Raw genomic sequence first — 11,511 nt, forward strand, 5'->3', positions numbered from 1 at the left:
GTTGGTGATCAAAGAGTTCAAACCATCAAATGAAATATTTTGCTCAATTTCACATTGATTGGGATGTATGAAGGAAAGGTGTGCAGGACCTGGCGTACGCTGGTTTTATACATGTGGATATTTCTGTGTGTATATACTTTTCGAATTCTGAGTACGCCATCTTTCAATATGAAAGCTGCACAGTCTTTTATACATGAGGCCCCAGGTGATGTTCTTCCTACTAATAAAACACTAGAACTTAATAAGGAAAAACTATTCGGGGTGATGAGTCTAAACTTCTGAATTTAAACATTCTTATTTAGATCATGTTGTTGTAAAACACCAAACAGAATAAAACCCCATAAAAGAAGAGGTGAATCTCACTCATTTGTCCCTCCTGGCTCCCTAACAGCAAAAACAGGGATTTATTCACCTTAAACTGTGCGTACCTATAGTGGATCATAACAGATGGGATTTATTTGCAGATGCTCCAGTTCAAAATGAGACCAAATGTCTGTATGGATGTCTTCTATTGACGTGTTATTTTTTTGTTTTTCGAAATCACCTACTGAAGTCTTTGATAGAAAGTATACTGTATATGTGAGCTTATGTATTACATGCGTGATATTGAGGTTCATATGTGACCGGAAGCTCTATTTATTTCTGGCCACATATCAGCGTCATCAGACCACTCACTGTTCTGTACATTGTATAGAGTACATTGTCATTTCCGATGACCTTTACTGTTTTCTTCTAGGCCTGTGTTTGGTAGCCCTCCCCTTTCAGAGGAGCCACCTGATGATCTTGTTTGGCCTTTCTGTGGTGGTGAAAGTGATGTGATGTGATAGCGTTCATCTATAGCTGAATGAGGCCTTGCTGTGCTGTGTTTCAGGGTGACTCTATGCGGACCAACATCCAGCTGGATTTTGGTGACGGCACAGCCGTGTCTTACTCCAACCTGAGCTGGACTGAGGAGGGGATCAAACATGTCTATAAGTCTGCTGGAATATTTCGTGTCACAGCGCTGGCAGAGAACACGCTGGGTTATGACACCACGACACTCTTCCTGCATGTCACATGTGAGTACTGCTACTTTCAAGGTAAAACCCCAATAACAAGGTCATTTTCATATATGTTTTTATTGAAATGGAAATGTTTGTCCACCTCACTTTTACTGTTTGAGGTTTATTTTGTTATTAAAGTTTCTCTGAGAAGTGTCCTCTTACTGTCCTGCCACAATGGTCTGGGAAAGCAAATAATTACGTTTTGTCACTTTTTCTGAAAGCGTTGGTATTGGACGCCCTGAGATGAGAACAGTTTGGCTATGTATAGAGTTACGGTTAGTTGTTAGATATCTATATTCTTTATTCTGCCAAAGACACAGTATTTATGGTCATGTTGGAGGCAGCTGTTTGTGGTGCTGTTGAACTGTACTGAGACTACAAAGAGGAGGTTTCTGTTATTTAGCCTACCCTTATTGATATGACATGGCACTGAAGGCTCTATTTCAAACACCAGCGTGTAACCTGTTTGAGTCCTAATGTCCTGTGTAGAGTACATCCTGGGCTTTCTAGTGATGTCAAACAGATGGGGTCTGGCCAACATAGCAAATGTTCTGTCTTTTCAAAATGACAGGAATCACACCAACTGGCATCTATGGCCATAAGGGAGGCAAATGATCACCTTTGTATTGTTAGGGCCCGAGCACGAAACATGTGTCCTTTTGAAACTGAAGGAATTATTTTTCTGCCGCCCTGAACACATGTACACGCCAACATTCACCCATAGTCATAGGGACAGCTACTGGCAACAGGAAGTGACTACTTCTGTGCTGTGATGAAGCACTTCTTGCAGGTTGGCTATATCTACTTCAGCTATTTCAGAAAACCCTTAAAACACTGATGATGTCATGTTGTAAAGTGTGTGAGTTTTCCTTCAACGGCATATCCTTGGCGTTGCTGCGAAGTTCCATGTTTCGCCATGAAACTGGAAGTTGTCCTCACTTCACTGGACATGCTCAGATCGGTACCAAAATGTATGTTCTTCATAACAGTCCCAACAACATAAAGGTTGTAATGTTTTTTAAGTAAAAAAAAAAGGTTTCTTAAAATTAAATATGAATGTTCCATGATGAATGTGTTTTAAATTAGTTTTATATTGTTATATATAATAGTATAACAAATTTATGGTTAACAATGCAATTTTTTTTGTCAAATTAGGCCTGCTGTCCCCTACAAAGTACATGTGAAAAAACATAATTGAAATTCAGAAAACATTTCTTTGTGACATATTTCTTGCAGCTAAATTACTGGAATTATGTAAACAAAATCAAAATTTAAAAACATTTTTCATATTAATATTATAAAATCTGCTGGGATCTATTGCTGGACTTTTGTATAAGATTACATTAGTTTTAGCTAGGTGTATTTAATAGACTGGCAATAGACCATTGGTTAACCATTGGTTATTCTACTGTTTCACACATAGGAGTTTAAAATGCAGTTTCAAATATTACTTGAGCAACCACAACATTTACGTTCCCACAAATAGTTTATAAGTCAAGGCAAACAGTGAACCAAATGCAGAATCTGATTTTTTTTTTTATTTGTATATTTTATGTTGCCTAGCTCCAGGTGCTAAAATATGTTCAACTGAATGACAGCCACACTGTTGATCCATTCTAAACTCATCTAAAATGAACTGCACTGACCTATACACAGGGTTATGTAATATAGCAGCTGGGATAAACTCCAAAAACTTTTGGGAGAAAGGTCATAAAAAACTTGCTTATGCAAGGTTTCACTGTGGGCAGAAACAGACAGAGAAGTGGGCCTTTAAGGCCACTGCAGCTAATTGCCAGTTATCTGAGGATACAACACCAGGCCAATGGCTTATTATAAAGTGGAACAGATTTCATACAGCAGCACACACAACAAATTACAGAATCATCTTGTTTTTCAGCTCTATTCAGACAGCAATAAAAAAGCATATCTTAAGTTTTTAAGAGAATTATACAAGCTTCTCAGTAAGTGTTGAATTGTCTTTTCCTCTTGTCAGTTACTCATTCATCGATTTGTTCAATTCATTTTAATTTAACCTCTTGCTGTCCTGATGTGTCAGACAGTGTGTTTTGTGTTTCTACATTTCTGATGGCAATAATTTTAGCTGGATTTATTTCAAAGTGCAGGTGATGCTTTGGGAAATGCCAAAACCTACTACAATGATTTCTCAGCTAAGCATATTTAATACCAGTGATTCTCTCTCCTCTCAATTACACACACACACACACACACACACACACACACACACACACACACACACACACACACACACTGTGAGCATCTCAAAGTGCGGATAAAGATTAGTTCTGGTTAAAGAGGATGAGAGCTAACAGAAGCCTCGGTGAGACGAACACCCCATACCGCAGCACTACACATTCGGGAGTTTTTCTATGAAAGTAGTGTATTACATCTGTCCACAGCGGGAAACTTCATCCCTGAGATTAGTGTAAAGCAACCTAGACCCATGTCACATCCTATCAGGTCCTATTAGATTCTTAGCGGGGAGGTTAGAGGCATTACCCACAAGGTAATGTCAAAAATACCTGATGGTGTTTTTGCCCCCATTCATCATGAGCTGAACTCAAACATGTAAGACTTTATCTATGTACACAAAAGGCCTATTTCTCTCAAATGTTGTTCACCAGTCTGTCAAAATCTGTGTCAGTGAGCACTTCTCCTTAGCCGAGATAATCCATCCACCTCCCAGGTGTGGCGTATCAAGATGCTGATCAGACGGCATGGGTGTTGCACAGGTGTGCCTTAGGCTGGCCACAATAAAAAGCCACTAACAATGTTAGAAAATCATTTGATAATCTATTTTTCATTTTAAATTTCTTAAGTCAACTTTTAGAATGAATTTGCTTGGCGGGCCTATAAATCGATTGTGTCAGTGATCATGATGTCTCCCAAAATTGTGGTTAATTACTGCTAAATTGGCACAGCAAACAAGTTTTGAAAGAGATGTGATGTTACCTGGATTACCATTTTCTCAACATAATGAGGACATAACTGCAAAGGCTCAAAACAGTCTCTGACAACTTATTTTGTTTGTTGAAATGGCAGTTAAGTCTGATTATCAGGCTAGCACTGTTTCATAACTCACCATTCTGAAACTCTTGCTCCAGTCTATGTTACCAAGCTGGTCGGCAACGTGTACAGCTGAACCAAAGCTGTTTACCGGCTTCTCACTGACCAGCGTTTGTCTGCTTCTGATTGGCTAGTAGTCCTTAACTAGGAATGTACGCATGTGCAACTCCCAACAAAGATCATTTAGAGACAAGATGTATCACTCCATAGCTAAAACGAAGCCTTCAACACAGGGTGAAAAGAGGAGCTGCAGCAATGTGCGGTATGGATTAAAAAAGGTATTTTTTAAATCATGTAAACCTATTCTGGTACAACCCCTAAATAAGATTTTGAACCTTAAAATGAGCATAATATCACCTCTTTAAACTTAGACAAAACCACATGCAGGATGAGAACACAGGTAAAAAAAAATAAAAGTCCCTTTTATGCCCACCAGTCCTCCAGACCACCTACCAACAACTTCTCAGCATGACGTACACTATCTGCATTGAAAAAAATGTTGCCAGTGAAAATGATTTAGACAAAAATTGTTTCCTCCCAAACATATTTGGTACACTGCATTTTTGAGTTGTATATAAAGGTAATTTTTTAGGAGAAATGGTTGGCATTTGACAAAGAACATGTGATCAGAGTTCTATTCAGTCAGCTAGTTTCAAATTAGACACATTTGGTGAAGCTGCATCGGTTATACAGTAAATGGCCATATATTTAGGCATTTGGAAAGAATCCCCATCCATCATTTAATTTTATAGTTTGTTTATATATATATATATATATATACGGAAGCCCTAATCAAATATTTTTTATTCCGTTTTCCTGTGATAACAGGATAATTTTCTCCTGATTTCGAGATAACCATAATGGTAATTATAGTGCAGTTTGTTGGATCATTGGTTAGCTCACTTGGTAGAGCACAGGACTTATAGGCTTAAGGTTGTGTGCTCAGTCCTTACTAAAGACAAAATTTTTCTGTTTTATATTTTTCATAATCCTCTTCAACAAAGTTCTTATGAAAAGACTGTTTCACATGCTCACATTACTGTAAAGCACGTGCTGGATTCTGTGCGTTCTGGCGTTTGGTCCACATCCATCAACCTATGGACTTTTCATTTCCCCATCATTCCCAGGCAGAGGAAATTACTTCTTATTCAGGGGAATCCATGTAACGTTACACATTTCCTGACGGCTTTTGGAACCTTTGAAATAGCTGTCGGGAAATGTGTGATTGGATTCCCCTCAATCTCTTCATAACAATTTTGCTGAAGAGGATAATACACACACAAGAAGAAAAAGAAAGTCAACAAGGACAGGAATCAAACTAATCAAACCAACTGAACTAACCAGTGACACTGGTAATTGCTTTGAAATTATCCTAAAGAAACGCACCTGCCATATGTATATGTATATATAATATGATTTTTGATAACGTCTTCAACCATTTTGCATGTTGTGACTAATGCAGTGAACTTGTGCCTAGATGTTTTGGGGGGTAAGATTATTCAACAGAGACTGGTATAATTCATTGTGATCAGCAGGACATAAGCAACTGATAATGTAGGAAACAGCAGACAGTTACATAATCATTTGCATCAGTGTGTCGAGTCATTTGCAATTTGTTCAAAACAATGAGAAAGTGCTTTTATGATGTGCACAAGTGATGAGATGATGTGAAGGTGGAACAATTAGTTTTGAGAATTTCAATTCTGATCTGAGAAATGCACTAAAGCGACTGAGAAAAACTGTAATGCACGGTTGGCAACAGCCAAAATGTTTGGATCCATCTAACTGTCCATTCTTCTTACCCACTTATTCTGTTTAGGTTATGGGGGTGAATCCTATACCAGAATGCACTAGACAAGATGCTAGGAAACATCCTGGAAAGGTTACCAGTTTATTGTGTGACTAACACACAAGGAAACCCTCACATTCACACCTTTTGGCTATTTATCATTTCAGCTGAGGTGCAGGGACAAAACCTGAGCACACTAAACCGTCGTATAAAAGTAATGGTGCATGGAGTATTTCTCTCCCTGAAACAAGCTTTACACCCCATGTACTGATCTAGCCAATTGGCTTTTTATTTTTTGAATAAAAAGCACACTGTCAAGTTTGCCTCATTAAAAGTAGCCATGCATAATATGAACTCCTCTGTGGTGTTTCTATCTTAGGTCCAGTGGAGCATGTCCAGCTTCTCGCTCCCTTCGTAGTCATAAGGAACAAGGAGGTGAACATCACAGCAGTGGTCTTACCCAGCCACTCACGTACTGTCACTTACTTCTGGTGGCTGGGAAACAATACTGAGGTAATTCTTCCAGGACAAGACTCTTAATACACAAACATAAACATTACCTTGACATGAAGACAGTACTTGCTTGAGAAGTGTATCTAACTTTGAGAACATACACACAGTGATGTAAAGACCAGTGTGAGCTGCAATGAAAGTCTATTAACCACGTGGACCCTGGCACCTATTTCCAGTAAAAACGTCTAAAATAACACACCCAAAATAAATCAGTAGTATCTCCTCAACCATTAGGCCTAGATGCATAATTCTGGTCTCCTTTGAAAGGTCCACAGCTAAGGAATATAAATCCATTGTACATTAACATATTTATTTTACCATTACAGACTACATGGAGATGAAATACAGAAAAAATATATTTTCATCCTCGCCTGGTAAAAAAAAGCTATATTTTAATGCAATAAACCATCAAAACCATCATAAGGTAGATTATAATGCAACTGAATATCTTCTAATACACCTGGAATACAACTGTAACTGTAAATTTGATGAAAAGAAACTGATTTACAACAGTTATTATGCAATCTTTCAAAAATATACCTGGCTAATGTCCATGTTTTGGCCATATTTACTGTTTATATGTTAACTTTTATTGGGAGTTATCTTCAAAACATTATTTCTCTCCATACAACCACGTTCCAAATAACATAAAGCTTCCAAAACATTTAAATATTGATTAAAAACAGTCAATATATATGACCAAAAACACTCCCATGCATTACAGGCGACAGCTTGAGCAAGGGGGCTCTTTCTCTTTGTATTGAAGAGACGAATCGATTGATATCCTGCATGTCTGTGTAGCTCCTACGGGACGCCAGCAGAGGCCGATAAACACCGCCGATAAATCTGACGACAGAAACGAAACTTACCGACGAAGCCGACCTCACCAAGATGGCGGCCCGTCCGACGGTCTCTGTTGACAAAAAGGACCGATGTTTTTGGAGGGAAAACAGCTAGAACAGCGAAAATCGATTACGTCCCCTGTATCGGGCAAGTCCGTTACCAAGTTTAAACTTTTCACTGGCACACCATGGTTTATCCAGCAAACAACTATTTTGACTTTATCAGGGAGGTGTCTGTGGTTACTTCCAGTTTGCTTCAATCAATTACGACTTATAGATCACAACAAATTTTGTGGTTGTAGTTGTTGCTGTGCATGTGATCATTTTGCTGCTATCCACCTTCTGTAAGTTCAACACGCAGCAAAACTGTGCAGTTTGTAGCTCAAATAGAGGAAATGGTTAGCAATATTACATAATCAATTTAGTAGGTTTTGTTAACTAGTATCATAAAAATTGTTAATTGTCCCAGACCAAATAGTCTGACTTTTAAATTAAAGTTGCTTTCATACAATTTCTCCTCATTGATCTGTCTGTTCTTGTTGGTAAATTCATGTATAACTATGAGGGAACTCAAGTGCCAGTAAAATCAGCTCTTGTATCATTTCCATCGCTGCAGTTTCTCTGGTTAGCATCGTCGCACAGTGAGTTGAAAAAGTTGAACCAAAAACATCATAAACTCTGAATGCAGCCACAAAGAGCCTGTTCACACGAGCGGCAGTCGCCCTCCCTCTTCTTCCTGGGGCCAGCGACCTCGGCCACACGTCTGCTGTCATGTTTACATCGAAAGCAACTGAGATGGCGGCAACCGCTTGGTGTCTGAAAGCAGAGAGTCTACAACCACCTGGCAGTTCTGTGCCATGCTGTACTTAGACACAGCAGTGGTTTGAGCTAAATACTTCAATCACATTGCAAAACATTAAACATGCTGACATCTATCAAGTTCACCACCTTTGTATAGCATGCTAGCATTTGCTGATTAGCACAGTACTGCTGGGGCTGACGGGAATATCTTTCATTTTGCAGGGATTCGGTCATAATCTAAAGTATTGGAAAATTTTGCAAATTGACCTGATGTAGGCGCTACATGTGTGACTGTATTCAGGGAATTCTTAAAAAAACAGAGCCTTAGTTAAACTTCCCTGAATAAATGAAGGTTTAAAAAATCTCAAGTTATTACTATTCGTCCTAAGGGAGTCATGAATGTTAATAGCAATCCATGTAACAGATGAGATATTTCAGTCTAGACCAAAGTGGTGAACCAACAGACCGACAGTGCCACCCCTACAGCTATGCTGCTAGCATGGCTAGAAAGTGTTTTAAAATCTCTTTCATCCCTTAATACTAATAGATAAGACAATCTGACATTGACCTTAACACACCCCTACTTTAGGTAAACTTGACATTGCTCTAACAAATTTCAGTTTTTTGATAAGAAAAGTCACATCACTGATAATGAAGCCAGAGTCAACCTCGCACACCACTCTTGGGCAAGATAGCGGAAAATGTCTGTTGACTAAAGCATTGTGTACTACAGAGGGGCTGTGCCACATGCTTGAGAAGTGGGACATTATTTTATGCCTGTACCTTTTGTGCTTGCAGCCAGTGATAACGCTGGACGGGAGTATCTCATACACCTTCCCCAACGAAGGAATGCACACCATCACAGTCCAAGTGGCTGCAGCCAACACCATACTGCAGGATACCAAGACCATAGCAGTCAAAGGTCAGTATATTTGTTTTCTAATTGTGTCCTGGAGCTCATAATAACAGTTAACAAGTCTGTACTTCTGGCATCTTTTTAGTTTAAAAATGCAGTTTTATGGAAAGCAGTGAAATACTTAGAGAATATATCATATAGTCAGCTATGTATTTCTACGGTCTCTGTTGTGGGTAAAATGTTGCTGAAATAAAATTGCTCCTACTTGAGTAAAATATATCAAATTACTGTTAGAACCTCTAAAAATATGTCTTCATTTGAAATGAAGTAATCTCGCAGCAAGTATCTGTAAAATGCTATGATTTATTACCAGTGGATGGGTTGGCGTAAAGCTGTGACATTTTCTAATTATCTAGAAATGCATCTGGTACACGTAGCCAAAGGGAAGTTCGGGGGACATGAGAAACCCTCTTCTTTTCATCAAGTGTTAACTACCTGAAACTCAGCTTGAGCAAAATGACAGTTGGCACAGCTCCCTGAGAATAATGCCCCCGGATCCAAGTGAATTAATGGCTGATTCTCCCCCGACTCTCCTCAACAGAATTCTTCAAATCTCTACTTTTATCGTTCTCGCCTAATCTGGACGAGTTCAACCCCGACATACCCGAGTGGAGACAGGATGTGGGGAGAATAATTAAAAAGGCTCTGCTGCAAGTGAGTGATTTTCATTTTCTCTGTCCTTCCCTCTCGGTTCTTTCCATACTTCTATCTGTCTTCAGCTCCTTTCCTTTCTGTCTTTTTATCGACTACTTTCTTTGTCACCCTGCTATTTCTCAGTTATTTCCTATACCCCTATTACCTTGCCCAATACGCTGGGCTCATTGGTGTGGTAAACGCCCTCGGGCCACGCTGTGATTCATCATCAGACAGGTATGAAGATGCCTCTGCTTTCCTTCTCTCCTAGGATAGTTTCATGAGTGCTGATGCCTTCATTTTAAAAGTCACCAATAAAAGGATCTCAGAACCTCAAGAATGGTCCCTCATTAGGGACCTATGAGTGACGACACCTGTGTCTAAAGTGTGCCTGTGTGTGTGTGTGTGTGTGTGTGTGTGTGTGTTGGCGTACTTGAATGTAGGAGGGGTGCAAGTGCTCTCAATGTGTGTGGGAAGCTCACCCATCACAGTTAAGTGGTACTCATCTCCTCATTCACAGCTCATGAATAGTGGACTACATTTGGTGTGCTGTGCTCTTGACCATCTTACTAACATACTGAGCGGTAGAGCTGCAGGTGGGTGCTTTTGGAGGAATATAGGGTAAGGGGGATCTCATGAACAACCCGGATGACCCAGACTCACGCCCATGTTTTTGAGCCAATTGAGTTCCCTTTTCCTGGACTGTGATATCATTAAATCATCAAGTTTATTCTGATGACACTATACAATCAGAAACATATTGCTCCATCAACAACAGAAGTGAGTTTCTGCTAAATTATTAAGACTGAATCAATATTAACAACCCTGTAGACACACCGGTTGTAGGTATGTTTGAACTCACTCAGCTGAGGGGTGTAAATTTTACTCTTAAATTAATCACCAGGGCAATTGAGGCATTCTGAAGCTATTAAAGGCTTGTGTAATTCACTAATCACATAGCTTGGCATGAAAACTGGCATGTTCTGACTCTTAGCTCAGTCACGGTCAAAATAGTTTTTTGTGTGGTGGAAATAATGTGCATGTGGCTTAAATTTATATTGAGACTGGCTTTTAATATTTGTGTGACATCATGTTACCACATGTCTCAGGGCTACGTTGTTTACTTTATTGCAAAAGCCAGTAATGTGTTTCATGTCACTTCAGCTACTTTGTTGAGTGAATTTGATCAAGACCTGTTAACTTGTCAGTTATTTTCCACTTCACAGCAGGCCAAAATCAAGGGGTGGATCACCAACTAGGTAAAGCGGGCAACTGCCCTTGGGCCTGAAGGATCCAGGTTCACTGTTTGGGAGTTTAGTGGTGCATACTGTAACGCAAAAAAATTGCAATTCATCAAATCACTACAAAGCTCAGTGCAAAATGATAAGGGCCTTAACCCTGTTGTAGAGGGGCCTGAGTTAAAATGATCGTTATTATTCCAGTTCTTATTTTGCATACATGGTGCACACAGAAAGAGGACTGTGGATGTTGTCCCAGCTCACTTACACTTTCTGTTTTTTTCTGTCAAGATGGGGTGCTGAGTGTACATTACTGAGAAATAAAATGAACTTTTTTGATTTTTGGAAAATGGCTGCAATGAAACAAAGAGTGAAAAATTTAAAGGGGTCTGAATACTTTCCGTACCCACTGTACATTGGAGAACCACTATAACTAAACTGTATATAAAGATAGAGGACAAGTCTTCCTCCCACTGTACAAAAATGAAGCCAAAATATCCTGGATATGGATGCTGCCATCTTGCGCTGGTGAAGTCATTTAGAGCTGGAATATTGGATTTCAGCATATATGAATAGGGAATAAATCTTAATGGTTTATGTATTGATCTATATTTGTTTTTCTTCTTATAGCCTTAATCGTAATGAGTCTTGA

At 39.2% G+C, this 11,511-nt stretch overlaps 1 protein-coding gene across 2 annotated transcripts in view; it reads left to right on the forward strand.

Moving 5' to 3' along the window:
* sorcs3 (sortilin related VPS10 domain containing receptor 3) overlaps window positions 1–11,511 on the forward strand; it is a 133,602-nt gene that overhangs the window by 98,120 nt on the left and 23,971 nt on the right. For both annotated transcript variants that reach the window (XM_046047481.1, XM_046047480.1), the window contains 4 exons: window positions 872–1,058; window positions 6,296–6,429; window positions 8,871–8,994; window positions 9,530–9,642. In XM_046047481.1, the coding sequence (XP_045903437.1) occupies window positions 872–1,058; window positions 6,296–6,429; window positions 8,871–8,994; window positions 9,530–9,642 (558 nt within the window). The remainder of the gene's footprint in view (window positions 1–871; window positions 1,059–6,295; window positions 6,430–8,870; window positions 8,995–9,529; window positions 9,643–11,511) is intronic.

This window comes from Micropterus dolomieu, linkage group LG04 (assembly GCF_021292245.1).
Source record: "Micropterus dolomieu isolate WLL.071019.BEF.003 ecotype Adirondacks linkage group LG04, ASM2129224v1, whole genome shotgun sequence".
Taxonomy (NCBI): domain Eukaryota; kingdom Metazoa; phylum Chordata; class Actinopteri; order Centrarchiformes; family Centrarchidae; genus Micropterus; species Micropterus dolomieu.